Genomic DNA, 18,452 nt, shown 5'->3' with positions numbered 1-18,452 from the left:
AATAATAATGTCCTTATCGAGTTTTCCAACATTAAGGTAATTTGTTACTATAATTTTGTTTTCTTTTTTTAATGATTGGGCTAGTAATGCTTGTTTGCTTGGTTTGATATTATGTGTATGTCACTTTTCTTATTTTTCCTGTTTGGCAGTGTTTCTTGTTCTTCAGGTGTTTTGGTTTCGTCACTGTTTACGTGAAAATTACTGAATGTACATCTAGGCGAGCTCACTAACAATGGTTGTGATCAAAACTTATAGGTCTCAAAGGCATTGGAGACGTTTAGCAATCATTATTGTCAAAGACCAGTATTCTCACTTGGTGTATCCCATAAACCAACGGAACAACAACAACAACAACAATAACGACCCTGTTGAATAAAAATTAAAAGGCTTCAGCTTAGTCTTTTATTATTAATTGAATGAGGAATTGCCTCTTTCTAAACAACTACATTACTTCAGAGGGAGCCGTTTCTCACAATGTTTTATACTATCAACAGCTCTCGATTGCTCGTTCCCAAGTAAATTTTTATGCTAACAATTATTTTGAGTAATTACCCAAAGTGTCCAGCCGTCGATTTCACCAAACTCATCCTAACTTACGATTAATCTTAGAACTTAGCACGTGTTCAGTTCCGTATACTTATACGTTAGGACACATTGAACCCGTCCTAAGTTAGGACGGGTTACTCGTCCTAACCCGAGTTAGGATTGATCCTAGCATTTCGTGAAATCGGCTGCAGTACCTTTAAGACCTCATTGTTGCTACCTGAGAATCTGAAACTGACCATTATAAATGTTCCTGGTCAAATTATATGCACCAGCAATCCCAGTCAATGACTCAATTTGAATAGAATACGGTTTAGGGAGATTTTATGCCGTATCCAAACTATGTAATAATGAGCAGTTTTATTTTGTTCAAGTTAACAGTCTTGAAGTGCTGAGAACAACACCATCATTAAATACTGTGCTGTACAGCACAACTATATGGTGTTTGACATGGGTATTGTCACTTAGGCTCCCTACTATGGAATCAGCTCACCCCAATACCTTCATTTAGAACTGTGCACAGCTTCAAAAAATACATGAAAAACCTACTTACAACCAGTATCGTCTAAAATGACACCACCTGTAACTACACGCGTACCATGATTATCCATTCCAAATTATCAAGTTTTTGTAATTTCCTAAATAATGTTCTGTTAATTTTCCTTTTTGTTATCAACTCTCAATATGTATTTATGGCTGCATAGCAAACACATTTTTTTCAAAACAGTTTAATTCCAAACAATCATTGTTTTGTGTTATTTTTGCTGTATGCACTACACCTTTCACCGTACCTTAATTTCAATAATCAATATTGTTATTGCTATAAACTAAAACCTATTAATTTACATTATAAAGGGTCCAGGCTTTGTATAAGCCAAGGCTTTTTTCCTGGTGCCCTCCTCTTATCACTCGTTGTTCTTATTTTTTGTATGTTTCATGATTATTTATTGTGATATTTGGAAATAAAAAACAAACAAACAAACTTATCAACAACGAAAATAATATACTCAAAATACCAACTTTAAAAAGAGTTAAAAACAACACAAATATTATTGTTTTGGCAGAGTTAAGTGCTATTTTAACATAGGGGTGCCGGAACATAGGGGTGTTTGGGTTGTCGGAATAATTTTTTGTAGGGGGTGTTTGAACATAGGGGTGTCGGAATATAGAGCAGTTACCCACACCATCTAATGTACATTTTTATTCATTTTATTAATTTATATGTGACAGCATCCATTGTGTCAATTTCAACACCCCAGTTCTTGTAGTGTAGTAATCCAACTGAAGGTTCAAAGAAAACGATTCCGAAACAAGAATTAAGACGATGATATCAATAACACCAACCACCGTAAATTCATAAAAATTATAAGTCACACACCGTTAATAACTTCATAGGGAAGTGTTGTGTTGCATTTGTTTTAATTGTACAAACAAGCTTTAAACATGTACTTATTGCTCGTTAACACCATCGTCGTCGTGATTGCCATGGAGTTTACACAGGGTAAGTGTACAATAGATTACATCTTATTAAAGGAACATTACAGAATCGGTAAGACTAAAAACTCGTCTAAGATCACATACAAACTGAACACGACGGTCTACTGATGATGACAGTTAATATAGGTTTTCCCGGTCAATTTCAACAAAAATCCATTCATTTTAACTCCTGGCTAATTCAATTTCGTTTTGAAAAAGATTGCACTTTGAATCAGCATTCAAGAGTCAAAAAGAGTTGTTCAATTTCAACAGTTAAGCATTCACTGGTCAAATAAAATCATAACATTTCATCAGGCCGCAAGACTCATTCAATTTCGTTAAAGCCAGCAGCAAGAGCTGGTCAACCATTCAATTTCATTAATGGGCAAACATTTTCCAAATGTTTGCATTCAAATTCAAATTCTATGTAGTGTGCTTATACTCATTCGTTGCTGCCTATAAAGGCAGATACTTTCAGGGAAAACTCCTTTCTACACTGGTTTGACGTTTATGCCCAACGGTTGTGAATAAAAAATGGCTGCCCGTGGTCGGTACAAAGCAAGATAAAATTGAGATTAATAGGTTTTCAAATTAATTATAACGACCCCTTATAATTTTAAGCTTTTTGTTTCCCTATATTGTTTGTGTTACCTTCTTTTTTGACATGTTCCGGACATTAGCAGAAACAAAGACAACAACATGAAAACCAGTACAACAAAATCTCAAGGATAAAGCAAAAGATTTGGTTTCCATTTTAAAGTTATCGGATACAGGCTTTAACTTTAAGGCTAACAAAGCACAAGGAACAATTATTTCAATTAGAAAAAAAATGATGTAAATATAATGTGAAGTACATGGAAACACCTCTTATAAAGGACAGCTAATGTGCCAGTACAGGAGCTTTAACTTCCAGTCTACTCACAAAGCCATAACTCATCTTTTAATTTGAATGCAAAGAAGTTGAAATTCGTTGCACATAAATGAAAAAAGAAAACTCAAACCAGCAGCAAAATCATGTTCGCTTCGGTGGGTCTAAATTTGAATGCATCAATTGCAAATAGGTAGTAGAAATTCAACTTAAGAATGGTCAAAGTGTAGTCTTGAATACCTATAAATGAAATAGAACGACTGAAGCGAATCTGAACGAGAAAAATGCAATCATGTGTGCACGAAAACGAAATTGAATGCTTTAAGAGCTAAAAAGACACCCTAGTTTGAGAGAATTAGGGGAAACTGCGTGAATTTGAATGCATGTTGATGACATTGAATGATTTTTTGCTGAAATTGGCCGGGAAAACCTATAGTAGAAAACATCAATCGAAATATTATTGTCTAAAATGTCATAATTATTTGATGAAATGTCATAATATTTGATGAAAACTAATTTTGTTTCCCGTTTTTAGACTATCGGTCATTTAGATTTGATTTTTTTTTTTTTTAAATCGATGTCATATGACTTGTGAATCCGTTTTCCATTAATTTCGCGTACCCACTTGGCTGATCGATCTCAAACGTATACAGATTTGTCAGTTTATGTAGAAGGTGCTTATACTGCCAGCAACCCTCGTTTTGGAAAACCAATTATGTACTAACGTTCCTTAGAGGTTTTTGAACTATAATTGCAAATGTTTCTGTATGTTTTGACTCTTGGATGAACACAGTAACTCTACGTCTCGAACAAGGTTGAGTGTTGATCAAATTTACCGTTTACGTTTACGTTTACATTTACGTTAACGTTTACATTTACGTTTACGTTTGCGTGTACGTTTACGTTAGAAACTTGGCAGGATTTTTAAGTGAGGACGTTAAGCAAAGGGTGCTTGATTGTTGGTGGAGTGTAGATCGGTCACAGAGGTGCTATCATAAACAAAACCTGGAGAACTCAAAGTGCTGAAGACAAGCCATCTGAAAATCTGCTGCTGTTTCTGGGTGCAACTCCTCCCCTATTGAAGGCCTCTAAATGCCCCTAAGGCCAACACCACAACCGTGGGAGCGAGTTCCAAAGTTTCACAGTTCTGGGAAAGAGGGAATTACCGTTCATTATAGAACCCTGGCTATAACTGTATTATTATTGAAACATATGCATACGTCATTGCCTGGAAAAGATTTGATACTGTGGAAACAAAACCAACTTTGAAACCTTGAAGTGAACGTGATGCTTATATACTTTGCTCCCGATTCTCGTGTAAGCGTTTGAATACATTGTTAAATGAACACGTTGCCTTGGATCGGTCGAGTTGGTCTTTGAAAAGCGTTTGTAACCGTTTGTAATAAAATCAAGATTAGAAAGATATTTTAAAAGTAGAATATAATAATTCACACAAGTATCACTCGAACTTGCACGGTTTTCCTTTCCTCGTCGACTAATACGGTTGGCCATTAATTTTATGGGAGTCAATTTTGACTCCCTTAAATGGCCGAGTATTAGTTCGCAAAGTGAAAGGAAAACCACGCAATTTCTAGACAAATTTGTATGGATCGTTGTACTCTACTTTTTCAACATCTTTCTAATCATATGCATATTATAACAAACGGTTACAAACCCTTTTCAAAGACCAACTCGACCGATCCAATTCCAAGGCAACGTGTTCCTTTAACAACATATATTTTATTCAATTTGGTTTTACCCATATGTACGTTAGCATACTCATGTGGGATTCGGGCGGGATTCGGTTGATTCGAACCACGACCCTTGCAATTCTAGAGCAAAGTTATTGTACCAACTATACCACCGAGATTGCCAGGTAGCTATAGGCAGTTCGGATCCTATGTTTTAGCATCCATTCAAGTATGTTTTGTTTTCTTGTCATTTTTTTTTATGGTACAAATTTAGGTCAACAGTCATTTGAGCTTCTACCTCACTCCACTGTACTTGCTGGTTCCAATGTGACTCTTGTCTGCACGGTGCAAAATTTCCATAACAACATAACTAACATCTCTTTATATTGGAGTAGGCCTAATTACCCTGTAAACACTACTAAGCCAATTGTTAGCTGTGGTCCTAATGAGACACTAGAGATAGCAGGTACAATGGTCTGCAACTTGACTCTAGAGTCAGTTGAAGAGTCTTCGGGCGGAGAGTATACTTGTGATGGAGTTGTTGGTGGCGTCCATTTCACGAGCAGTAAAGAGTTGCATGTAGGTAAGTAGCCCCCCCCCCCCCAGCCCCGCCCCAGCTTTTGATGACTTTGTTAATTAACACTCTGATTTGTTTTACATTATCTCGGTATTGAGGGAGCCGTTTCTCACAATGTTTTATACCATCAACCTCTCCCTATTACTCATGACCAAGTAAATTTTTATGCTAATAATTATTTTGAGTAATTACCAAAAGTGTCCACTGCCTTTAAAGGCAGTGTACACTGTTGGTAAGTAGTCAAAATAATTATTAGTATAAACCTTACTACGTAACGAGTAATGGGGAGAGGTTGATAGTATAAAACATTGTGAGAAACAGCCCCCTCTGAAGTGATGTAGTTTTCGAGAAAGAAGTAATTTTCCGCGAATTTGATTTCGAGACCTCAGATTTAGAATTTGAGGTCACGAAATCAAGCAACTTCGTGTGCGAAGGGTGTTTTTTTTCTTTCATTATTATCTCGCAACTTCTAAGACCAATGAGCTCACAATTTCACAGGCTTATTATTGTATGCATTTGTTGAGATACACCAAGTGAGAAGACTGGTCTTTTAAATTAAATTTTCCTTCAAGGATACCTCTTCCTGTGTGGACACAGCCGCTCCGGATTTTCAAGTCAAATGCATAAATTAATGACGGGTAAAGTTTTCGTTTAGTTTAGCTGATGGCATAAGAGGCCATTTTGATTTATTTTTGTATATGTTATCGAATCGGAATGTAAAAACTGTATTTTTATTTTAATTTTTTTAACCACCAATCGCGGCACAAGGGCCAAATTGCACGTGTCTGTACAAATTTTTAAGTGTTTCGAAATTTAAAAGAAACATCAATACATCAACTAAAACCATTTTTTTTTTTAAGACACTGGATACTATTGGTCATTGTCAAGGACCAGTCTTCTCACTTGGTGTATCTCAACAAATGTATAAAATAACAAACCTGCGAAAATTTTAAATCGATTGGTCATCGGCGTTGCGAGATAACTATGAAATAAAAAACACCCTTGTCACACGAAGTTGTGTGCTTTCAGCTGCTTGATTTTGAGACCTCAAATTCTAAACTTGAGGTCTCGAAATCAAATTCGTGAAAAATTACTTCTTTCTCAAAAACTTCGTTACTTCACAGGGAGCCGTTTCTCACAATGTTTTATACTATCAACCTCTCCCCACAATCAAGAAAAGGTTTTATGCTGATAATTATTTTGAGTAATTACCAATAGTGTCCACTTCCTTTAAATAATGTTAATTTTGTTTTGTTCACAGTCCCATATCCTACTGTTGAGCTGCAAGACCCATGCAATGTCTGGCACCAAGTTGACAACATTGAACCTGGACCCATCTGCGTACGAACTACAAGAAGCAACCTCTTATTCAACTGCAATGTTTACAACATCACAGATGGTGCCTCAACTATCACATGGACAATCAATGGGGATGAGGTCATTGGGGACGAGGTTTATGTGACGTCAGCTGTGACCCCGGGGAACGGTCAAGATGGATTGATTGACACGAGCAATAGCCTGGATGTAGCGCACTGGGCGGATCAATATCAAGATGAAGTGATTAACGTCACGTGTCATTTCAGTGGTTATATGAACATTGAGCCATTGGAAGTCACCGCTCAAGTCAAGTTCTATTACGGTAGGGAGTAGAGTAGATCTTAACTTATGAAATTCCCACGTTTCAAAGGATGTGGGTACTTTTGGTAACACAAAACAGAATGTCCACAGATTTACATTAAACTTACACAGTTTGAAGATAATGATAGTAGAAAAATATAAAATATTAGTGGCTGAGCTGCTTACATAGTTTTTGAGAAATGAGTAAAACTATGTTACAAAAATACGTTTTACATTCTGAAATAACGTTCGTCTCGTGAAAGGAAAATTATTTTTGTGACCCTTTTTTACTAATTTCTCAAAAACTACAGCACCTCAGCAAGTAACATTTCTTCAAACGGTGAAAGTTTAATGTAGACCTGAATGTGGACATTGTGTTTTGTGTTTAAAAAAGTATCCAAATAATTTAGCTAGTTATTAAGTAATACTCACAACAAACATGCATTGACCATACGAATGTTGAGACATCGACTTTGGATCTCAAAAGGAAAAAATATAAAATAGAGTTATAATATACTTCGACCCTAGCAGATTCTTTCTCGATGGCTAAAATGACAACACAACAGACATGAACAGGTAACTAAGTGAACCATACGCAGTGAAGTGGAAACTACATGAATGGGGTTAACGACACTGTACAATATTGGTAATTGTAAAAGACCAGTATTCTGACTTGGTGTATCTCAACATAATTATGCATAAAATATCCTTTACAACCCTGTGAAAATTTGAGCTCAATTGGTCGTCACTGTTGCGAGATAATAATGAAAGAAAAAAACACCCTTGTCACACGAAGTTGTGTGCTTTCAGATATTTTGTTTTATGCAAGTCGCCTGACACACCAGGCCTGAAGGCCACTTCAAGGTGTGGGCTACAATAATTTTTCCAGAGGCCGTTGCCACCTACTCTTAGGGCTGAAACAGGGTTACCCCTTTACAGTCCATATGGATGTAGGCTTGGGTAACATCAATTCGAAGCCTGGCCGGTAGAGCAGAAAGCACTACCTCCCCAATTTGATATCGAGACCTAACTATCTAATTCTGAGGTTTTGAAATCAAATTCGTGGAAAATTACTTCATGCAGAGGGAGCCGTTTCTCACAATGTTTTATACTATCAACAGCTCTCCATTGTTTGTTAGACCAAGTAAGGTTTATGCTTATAATTATTTTGAGTAATTACAAATAGTGTCTACTGCCTTTAATATAATAATAAACTTCGTAGAATAATGCGCAGTTATTCTCTGTTTGTTTTGTTGATTACAATGATGTTTTAGTTGGAGCGTTGGTGGCGGTCTTGATCGCCGTTTGTGTTCTTCCACCGTTCGTTATGATGGTTGTCTGTTGCTGTTTACGGAGGAGACGTTTACGTTTAACGCAACCTAGTTTAAAGGACAACCAAGGGACTGCTGCAGCTGAAGATGGGTAAGTTCATTGGAGCGCATTTTCAAAACAGCACATTTTTTAAACTATAGTTTGGATGTTGTCTCTTTGTCGCATGCACAGGGTTTCACAGGGTTGTAAAAGATCTTTCATGCATAATTATGTTGAGAGAATACTGATCTTTTACTATTCCTGCTGCAGACGGGGAAAATTCGAAGAAGCGCTTATTCACAACAGCGCATTTTTAAAACTATTGTTTGGATTTTGTCCCTTGGATGCATATATTGAAATCTAAGCCCAACCTTGACTATCTTTTCTTTTCGAACACAACGCAAACACAAGTGCGAGCAAAACAAGTAGTATGTTTAATTAGTTGTGAACTTAATAATATTGTGGCATTACTTTTAGTTTCATATGAATGGAAGTGAAAGAGAAAGAAGTAACTTAAAGCGAGAATAGTATTGACCCTTTGTTGATGATTCAGCATTTACTTGGTGGCCCGGGAATGTTTTATATAAATAAATGTATAGTATAGGTTTTCTCGGTTAATTTCGGAAAATAAGCAGCCAATTTATTATTATTATTTTTTTTTATTATTATTATTATTTATTCGGCAATTCACATAAAAATAAAAAAAAATAAAAATTTTATACGTAAAGGATAAAGCTCTTAAAAACATTAAATAGGCCTATATAAATATAAACATCTGGATTGGAAAACATTAAAAAGGGAGATACATCAAGATATAAAAAAGGAGGACAGGCAGTAAAAGAGAAGACAAAGTACTACACGACTGAGGACAACAAAAAGACATCAACAATCCAGGTCTGACAAACGTGCCTGCACTGTCACCAAGAGGTGTGTCAGTCCAACCTGGAAGGACAAGAGACAAACAATTACACATAATAACCAGGTTAACAAACAAACAAACAAACAAACAAACAAACAAACAAACAAACAAACAAACAAACAAACAAACAAACAAACAAACAAACAAACAAACAAACAAACAAACAAACAAACAAACAAACAAACAAACAAACAAACAAACAAACAAACAAACAAACAAACAAACAAACAAACAAACAAACAAACAAACAAACAAACAAACAAACAAACAAACAAACAAACAAACAAACAAACAAACAAACAAACAAACAAACAAACAAACAAACAAACAAACAAACAAACAAACAAACAAACAAACAAACAAACACGAAGCTATTCTGTTTCGCGCGAAATCGAATGCTACTGAAAAGGGTCATTCGATTTCGTTTTATGATTAGTCAAAGGTAATGTTGCGTCATTCGATTTCACAAAATAATCATTCAATTTCACAATTCATCAAAGCAGCATTCAAATTCGCAGACGCTGCTGAGACGTGTGTGTCACGAAAAGAATGACGATACGCTAAATTGAAGAGAGTGCTGAGGAATTTGACTATACTCAAAACGAAATTCATTGGCCAAATTCTGAATTTGAAACGCAGTAACAACTGGATAGACAATACAGCTTTAATTCGAACGAAATGAAATGAAATTGACTGCTCATTTACCGAATTCGACCGAGAAAACCTATTATTTATAATAAAAAAAATACATGGGACAGTAATGATAACGTGGTCATGTTAAGACGATGTGACCTCTGACGTCACACGGAAACCATAACATGATTCGCGCGCATACCGCCGGGCAAAACCTTTGTGTTTTGGCAGCCAGCTAAAAAGTGTATGCAATCTTACCACGACTACGTGTCTTTTTGCCCGGAGAAACATGACGTATACAGTGCTTTTTCAACAGAGGGCGGTATGAATGTAAACACAGGTCACATCGTCTATAAACAGGGGTTTAACATGGCCTGATGAAAATGAGTAAAATAATTAATGAACTGGAGGGCGCTAACTTCAAGGACCAAGTTATAGTATGTCGCTTATTTGTCTCGCGCAAGTTCAAAACTTGCGTGCGTTAGGTTAAAGTTGTAGTGCACAATTTAAAGCGATGAGCAACATGATGAATAAAAAATACTTCAGCGAAGAGCAAGAGTCGCGGCTAAACTAAACTATCAGACTTGTTCTAAACTCGTTTGTTTATGGATGTTTTTGTAGGAAGGGGGTATTTATGATTTGGAATAAGAGTAGGATGATTCAGTTCGACTCGGTCATTTTACTGCTCGGCCACAGGCCAGGGCCTTAATATTTCTTAGCGAGTTGCTCTAAGAAGAAAACAAATTGTACATGTTACCCAGTATTTTGGCCGATAACCTTATTTTGGTTGGCAATGCTCTTGTCTTTAAGGCAGTGGACACTATTGGCAATTGTCAAAGACGAGCCTTCACAGTTGGCGTATCTCAACATAAGCATACAATAACAAACCTGTGAAAATTTGAGGTCAATCAGTCATCGAACTTGCGAGATAATAATGAAAGAAAAAACACCCTTGTCACACGAAGTTTTGTGCGTTTAGATGGTTGATTTTGAGAACTCAAGTTCTTAATCTGAGGTCTCGAAATCAAATTCATTACGTCTTTCTCTAAAACTATGGCACTTCAGAGGGAGCCGTTTTTCACAATGTTTTATACTATTAACCCCTCCCCATTACTCGTCACCAAGTAAGGTTTTATGGCAATATTTATTTTGAGTAATTACCAATAGTGTCCACTGCCTTTAAAGCTTATTTCTGTGCTTAAGCAGTTCTATGAAACTGGACCAAGGGTCACCTATTAATTTCCTTGTCTCGGTCTCTTTCTGCAAGTAAAGCAGCCACTCGTATTTTTCCGTTAAAGGGTTTTGACAGTGTTTGTAGATCAAGTTTTTGACCATGACACGAATCCCTACTCACTGTGAATGAAGATTTAAATTAGAAGTTTCAACCTTATTAGTCGTCAAGTTTTTGAGAAGAAAAATAGTGTGAAAATCACAAAGCAGTGTTTTGAGAGTCGGGTAATTACCTTGTACATGCTAACTGCGTCGTCTTCTGAGACGACAATTATTTTCTTTACATTGTTTAATTTACTCATTAAAAAAAAACTTCATAACCTCACCTAGGTAAAATTTTAAGGCAAGCTTTCTACCATCATTATCTTCAAAACGTGATGTAAATCTGTGGAAATTGTCTTTTGTGTCATACAAAGGTCCCTTCAATATATTTCGCACGAACTCTTGTGGGCACTGGATGTGTAGGGTCATATGTAAAACATACATGATCATGCAAGAAAGTGAAACTCGGTGGCTAGCGGTTTACCCAACTGAATATATGCAAAATCGATAGTGCGAATGAATGAAAGTGAAATAATAGGCCAAAGCTTCTTCTTTGCATTAAAACAATTAGTGTTTTTATTATTATGTGTTTCCATATATTTCATTTCAGTGGGTATTTAGTACCTACCAGCCGAGCAGTGCGACCCAAACTGCCTAAACAAGAGGAACATGCTAAGAAACAAGAAGGGAACCAACAACGTGGTAAGAGTTGTTATTATTTTGTATGAAAGGGTCACAGATTGGTTTTCAAATTAATGGCCATATTACTTACAATCAAAATTATAAAGTTATATAATACAATCACAATGACTACAGAATAAATACTATTGTCGTCTAGTTACTCAGCCACAATTTCTTGATTTTGTGTATAAATTCATAATATAGACGAAACCAATGTTTGTATGAGAGAGGTTGGTCGTTGGCAGCTTGGTGTTGATATCCCCTCTGTGTGAGTTCGCCTAGTTTCCTTGATGGGAAGATCATCTAAACAAACAAACAAACAAACCAACAAACAAACAAAGCTTCATCCCTGAACCCTTATAATATTATTGAAGTCATCAATTAGAAAACGGCTTCTTTTCCCAAGATGGTTCAAAGATGCTGCCCAATCTCCTTTATATTATTCACCTTTAGATCGTATAATTAATTGCCAGTAAGAACCGCATTGTTTTTGAATTATGGGAGCGGATATAACATTGTTACTATGGTCTTATTGTTGCTCAAGTTTTCTATTTTGGATTTAAGAAGTGAATTTTCAACCATATTTCATTGTTATTATTTGTATTTATGTTATGATGCAGATATTCTATTGAGTGATATGACAGTAGAGGGCGTCTATGTCGTAACTCCAGAGGTTAAGGCTTCGATGGCAGCAACAAAGAAGAAGAAGAAGAAGGAGAGTAGATACGACAACCTCGGTCCCGACCTTTCATTCCCAAGAAACCGGTTGACCATTGAGGGGGACCTCGGTAGTGGAGCGTTTGGGAAGGTTCTACTCGGCACAGCGACTGGGATCGAGCAATCTACGTCAAGAACGAAAGTAGCGGTCAAGACTCTCAAAGGTGATTGGCCTTTACTTTGGTATAAATGAATTGTATAACATTGGTAATTGTCAAATACTAATATCATTTCGTTTTATCTGTTTCTTATAATATAAGAGAAAATATTATTTCAAGACATTTATTTCCATTCCAACGGATAATCTAAACAAAAAATACAAAGAACAGTGTTGAGGAGAATTGGAAATGGGTAGTAACCAGAAAAACCAGAAAGTATGTGGTAGTTATGCCAATACAAACAATAAAGCACTTGATGTGAACCAACATACATAAAACAGCTTACCTGAGAATGTTTTAGCTGTATTGGTGATTGAAGTCAATGTGGAAAAACTGAAATGTTTCATTGTTTTAACCATTAAGTCTTGGACTTACAGAAACAAAACTATTGTTACCGTGCCTGCTTTGTTTCAACAGAGGGCGCTGATCGCTTTGCAAGGACTGAGCTGCTACAAGAACTGGAGTTGATGAAAAAAATACCATACCATCCCAACGTGGTCGGATTATTGGGCTACTGCATTGACATAGGTGAGTTAAAGGCCGTGTCCGAAACGGCGACTTCGGCTACAGCTTCGGCTAGATCAGTGCGTCTACCGGTGTTGACGCGAGCGAATTAGCTTTAGCCGAAGTCTCCGTTTCGGCTCGTCCCCATAAACCTTTCGCAAATACTCGGTATGCACGCATTAGGCGTGGAATGAGGTGCATGCTGGTCTACCTCGCGATTAAGTTAGATAGACCAGCATGTACCTCATTCAACAGCTAGCGCTTGCGCAATGGGTATTCGCAAAAAAAGTATATGGGTGCGTTCGCTTAGGGTCCCTGTGTCGACCCCGCGGTGCCCCTGACAACTCAGCCTCTCGTGGTGACGTCATGCACCTCTAGCCAGCCCCAGGTGGCCCGTTCCACAAGCAGGGCACTTGGGGCTGACCCGGGTGAGCCTCCGGAATGACTTCAAAGCTATTTAAACATACCGGGGGCAGATCGGGGTCGACCCGGGAAGCTAATCGAACGCACCCTACATACAATAATACTACCAGGTAAGTCTGCTGCCACCTAGCGTCCCTAAAAGTCTTCAAACATTAGTCTAAACATGACGTCATTGCTTCGAGATCATTCGAATTGTTTAATTCACAATCCATTCAGAATTGTTATGGGTGTTCACCGTCTCTTAAATGTAACTTGAAGCAAAAGCTTTCCCCTAATTTTGTGACAAGCAAATGTCTCGATAATCTGAGGAATTAAAATTGAAGTGGTAATTTGTAACACACAACAATTAAATTTAACACAAAAATGGCTTAGCTATTATGTATAATCGACAACAAATCCATTCAAACAAATCTGGTTTAAAAAGTATTTCATTTTTTGTTATTTCCAGACCCAATTTATGTCATTGTTGAATACCTAGCCAAGGGTGACCTTAAGATGGTCCTGATTGACCTGCGATCTGAAGATACCGAAAGGCAATACTGCAACTTAATGGAGAACTCTCTCTCCAAGACGTTGATTAGGTTTGCTAGAGATGTGGCGTGTGGAATGGCATTCCTTGCTTCACAAAAGGTAACAAGAAACTCTGATTTGATTTATTTAATAGTCTATTAAAACAAAGACCATCGCAGCCAAAAACTGAATTGCAGTCAAATTACAAAGAGATAAAGATATTCAAGTTTCAAAGAGGTAAAACGACAATAAAACAATCGCCCTTAATTATTAGTTTGTTAGAGATTATACTTAACCAGGACGGAAAAAAAAAAATAAAAAAATTAGAGAAGATCGAAAAAGAAACTAGGAAACTCAATGTGACGCCACTAAACTATTCTTTGGAAGGCCTGATGTATCCCCTTTGGTGAAGTTTCTATAATACGTTAAAAACACTGCATGGACACTATTGGTAATTGTCAAAGACTAGCCTTCACAGTTGGTGTATCTCAACATATGCATAACAAAACAAACCTGTGAAAACTTGAGCTCAATCGGTCATCGAACTTGCGAGATAATAATACAAGAAAAAAACACCCCTGTCACACGAAGTTGTGTGCGTTTAGATGGTTGATTTAGAGACCTCAAGTTCTAAATCTGAGGTCTCGAAATCAAATTCGTGGATAATTACTTCTTTCTCGAAAACTACGGCACTTCAGAGGGAGCCGTTTCTCACGATGTTTTATACCATCAACCTCTCCCCATTACTTGTCACCAAGAAAGGTTTTATGCTAATAATTATTTTGAGTTATTACCAATAGTGTACACTGCCGTTATACTTGAACAGGCCGGACCAAATTTAAAAAAAAGATTAGAGAAGGACGAAAAAGAAACTAGAAAACTCAATGTGACGCCACTAAGCTATTCTTTAGAAGGCCTGATGTTTCCCCTATTGTGTAAGGCAACCTGCTTTCGTTTAGTATTATTTTTAACCCTGGAACAAGTCACTATGAGGGGAGAGCTGTCAACGACCAGTTGTTTTTTAAAAGACTCTATACAAATTCCAAGAATTGTAAAGCGTGTGACGTGTTGTTGTTGTTGTTGTTGTTGTTGTTGTTGATGTTATGAGTCGGGCGTGTGACGTAGTGTTGCTTATGAGTAGGGTGTGACGTGTTGTTGTGACGTGTTGATGTTGATCGTATTGAATGAACAATGGCCACTTGTGTATTCTTGCAGTGTATCCATCGCGACTTGGCTGCCCGTAATGTACTGGTTGGAGACGACATGGAATGCAAAGTATCTGACTTCGGACTGGCCCGTGACGTCATGAATATTCGGGTTTACCAGCGTCAGTCACAGGTCTTTTATTTTTGTGTATAATGGTACCTTTACTTTAGTGATATAGAATTTCAAAAAGGCAAAAGGCTACAAATATTTCACCTGTTAAAACTTCTTAAATGCTGCGTAAACTTTTATTCAAACAAAATAATGTCCCTTGATAGGTGTTCAATTTGCATAGGACAAAGAATGTTAATTTTGGTTTACCGATACACCAACAATGTAATTGCTATGTATACTCGATATACATTTTCGAGTTTTTGAGAAAAAAAAATCACAGGCATATTACACGCGTGGGATTCGAACCAACGTCCTATGTCATTTTAGAGGAGTGTCATACCAACCAGACACCGAGATTGCCTAAATGCTGCCTACTGACACAGAAGTTACCCCTGTCTCGGTCACAAGAGGGCTCACTTTACTCGTACTTTTTAGGCACTCGCTAATGCGCAAGGTAACATAGACCTTTTCGTAAAAATAAAACTCGATACGCGCGCATTAGGCGAGGAAGGAGGTGCATTCTGGTCTAGCTAGCGATCAAGTTTGATCGCTAGCTAGACCAGCATGCACATCTTTAAACAGTTAGCGCTTGCACAATGTTTTTTGCGAAAAGGTAAATACACACATCTACCATTGACAAACATATTTACCCACATCAAAATGTAATGTTATTACAGGGACCGCTCCCAATGCGTTGGATGGCTTTGGAATCCATTCTTGATGACGTATATACAACAGAGAGTGACGTATGGTCTTTTGGGATCCTTCTATGGGAAATTACCACGTTAGGTATGTTTGAAAAGACTTCAGGTATGAAGCCTTTTTATATAAGGCATCGGAAAGCACAAATGTTTGTGCAGCAAGTGAGTTTTTCTGTCATTTTATTCTCTTGAAACTTCGATGACAATTGACCAGTCTAAATTTGCACAGGTTTGTTATTTTATGCATAAGGTTGAGATACATCAAGCAAGAATACTGGTCTTTGACAATGTCCAGCCGTCGATTTCACCAAACTCTTCCTAACTTAGGAATATTCTTATTACTTAGGACGTGTCCAATCGTTGCACTGTAACATTCAATCCTTAAGATTTTTTAAAAGGTAGGACGGGCTTGAAGGAACACGTTGCCTTGGATCGGACGAGTTGCTCTATAAAAAGCGTTTTTAACCGTTTGTTATAAAATGCATATGGTTGGAAAGATAATTTAAAAGTAGAATACAATGATCCACACATATTTGTCTCGAAACGGCGTGGTTTTCCTTTTACTTTGCGAACTAACACGGTCGGCCATTTATGGGAGTCAAACATTTGACTGCCATAAATGGCCGACCGTGTTTGTCGACGAAGTAAGAGGAAAACCACGCAATTTCGAGTGATACTTGTGTGGATCATTATATTCTACTTTTAAAATATTTGTCTAATCATATGCATTTTATAACAACGGTTACAGAACGCTTTTCAAAGACCAACTCGACCGATCCAAGGCTACGTGTTCCTTTAACTCGTCCTAACTCAAGATAGGATTAATCATAACGTTTCGTGAAATCGGCCGCAGTGTCTTTACACTTGATCAACCTCTTGACTCCTTCGTAACGTTTTGTTAATTAATCATGACAGGTGCCAGACCATACCCACTGATGGGTGCCAAGAAGGTGCTACGTAAAATTAAGAGAGGATATCGAATGCCGATACCAATTGGCTGCATGTGTGAAATGTAAGCAACCACCAAAATTAATATTGATGTTATAAACAGATAAGTAACTATTTTGTACAAATTAATTTTTGATGAACTATACAACTCTTGTTACAAACAAAACTTAACTTTACGGCTTCACAAGTGGCTACAGTCATCGCCGAAGTTGCAGAAAAGAGGGGGGGGGGGGATGTCTCAATTGTCAAACCGGGCCTGTGGGACTGTTGTACAACCTTGGAATTATAAACTTTTACATGTTTACTGCACGTTCGGACAGTGCCCGATTTGATGGAACTGCTTGTTAGGCACAAAATAGCTTAACACATCAAAAAATTATTATAAACACACAAACAAACAAGGGTATCAGCTAAATTAATATGTCATATTACACAATTAATCTGTCACTGGTATCAGACTTACATACAATGTGCTGAGCAGAACAATTTTAAGGTACATTTTCTCTCAGTATCCCTGAAAGTTGGACCCTTATACGACCAGTGTTCACAGTAAGTGTGTGAGAGTTCATGATTTCTATATGCTACATTTCTGCTACGATCACGACGACAGTTCCCCTTTGATTCAAACACGTCATCCGTTATGTCTGCTGCCACCTAGCGTTTCAAAGTCTCCAAATACAACCTCTTTTCTGCATTATTATTTGAAGGTATGAAATGATGCTAGACTGCTGGCGTGACGTTCCTTCTAAAAGACCGAGCTTCCAGAATATCTACGATCGATTGACCGAGTTTCTAAACGATGACCAGGTTAGACAATCATATTACTCTGAAAACAACGTTTGGCTCTGTTGTTGTTTGTTGTTGTTGTTGTTGTTGTTGTTGTTGTTGTTGTTGTTGCTGCTGCTGCTGTTGCTGTTGTGATCGGTGGTTGTGGTGGTGTTGTTTGTTGTTAAGAAACTAATGATATAGTTATTCTGTTGAACTTAAAGTGACGTTATCTTTACTTCTGTAACAGCATTGCATCGCCACCGATGAATTCGAGAGGTCCAACGATGAATTCGTTATGACTATCGACATGATGGAAAAAGTGTAACTTCTGATCGTCACATGAGATTTAAATTAAAACACATGAGATCGCACAAGTGATGAAATTCGGGGTTCAAGGTTCATGGTTCATTTATTTTCCACAGTATCACCAAAAAATGACGTTATCATTCAAGAGCGACCAGTTTAAAGGCAGTGGACACTATTGCTAATTACTCAAAATAATTATTATCATAAAACCTTACTCGGTGACGAGTAATGGGGAGAGGTTGATGGTATAAAACATTGTGAGAAACAGCACCCTCTGAAGTGCCATCGTTTTCGAAAAATAAGTAATTTTCCACGATTGTGATTTCGAGACCTCAGATTTAGAACTTTAGGTCTCGAAATCAACCATCTAAACGCACAGAACTTCGTGTGACAAGGGTGTTTTTTCTTTCCTTATTATCTCGCAAGTTTGACGACCGATTGAGCTGAAATTTTCACAGGTTTGTTATTTTATGCATATGTTGAGATACACCAACTGTGAAGGCTAGTCTGAC

The 18,452-nt window shown here is 37.3% G+C and overlaps 1 protein-coding gene across 2 annotated transcripts; it reads left to right on the top strand.

Annotated features, from left to right (window-relative positions):
* The first annotated feature begins 1,896 nt into the window (after window positions 1–1,896).
* On the top strand, window positions 1,897–18,168 carry LOC117304945 (tyrosine kinase receptor Cad96Ca-like). Of its 2 annotated transcripts, XM_033789589.1 has the most exons (13): window positions 1,897–2,044; window positions 4,853–5,161; window positions 6,417–6,794; window positions 8,047–8,194; window positions 11,518–11,609; window positions 12,209–12,469; window positions 12,881–12,991; window positions 13,839–14,020; window positions 15,116–15,238; window positions 15,895–16,006; window positions 16,834–16,930; window positions 17,574–17,673; window positions 17,882–18,168. In XM_033789589.1, the coding sequence occupies exons 1-13, from the start codon at window positions 1,987–1,989 to the stop codon at window positions 17,957–17,959; spliced, it is 2,049 nt and encodes a 682-aa protein (XP_033645480.1). In that variant the 5' UTR covers window positions 1,897–1,986; the 3' UTR covers window positions 17,960–18,168. The 2 variants fall into 2 exon arrangements, with proteins under 2 accessions (XP_033645480.1, XP_033645481.1); XM_033789590.1 differs by lacking the exon at window positions 4,853–5,161.
* Window positions 18,169–18,452: the final 284 nt, after the last annotated feature.

This window comes from Asterias rubens, chromosome 22, assembly GCF_902459465.1.
Source record: "Asterias rubens chromosome 22, eAstRub1.3, whole genome shotgun sequence".
Lineage (NCBI taxonomy): Eukaryota > Metazoa > Echinodermata > Asteroidea > Forcipulatida > Asteriidae > Asterias > Asterias rubens.
Note: the sequence above shows the minus strand (reverse complement) of the source record. Positions and strands in the feature narration are given on the sequence as shown.

Excerpts from the sequence above, each read along its gene's own strand:
- LOC117304945 (XM_033789589.1), top strand. The coding sequence starts at position 1,987 with ATGTACTTATTGCTCGTTAACACCATCGTCGTCGTGATTGCCATGGAG. Across the intron at positions 12,992-13,838 it reads GGGCTACTGCATTGACATAG|ACCCAATTTATGTCATTGTT; the intron begins GTGAGTTAAAGG and ends TGTTATTTCCAG. Across the intron at positions 15,239-15,894 it reads TTTACCAGCGTCAGTCACAG|GGACCGCTCCCAATGCGTTG; the intron begins GTCTTTTATTTT and ends ATGTTATTACAG.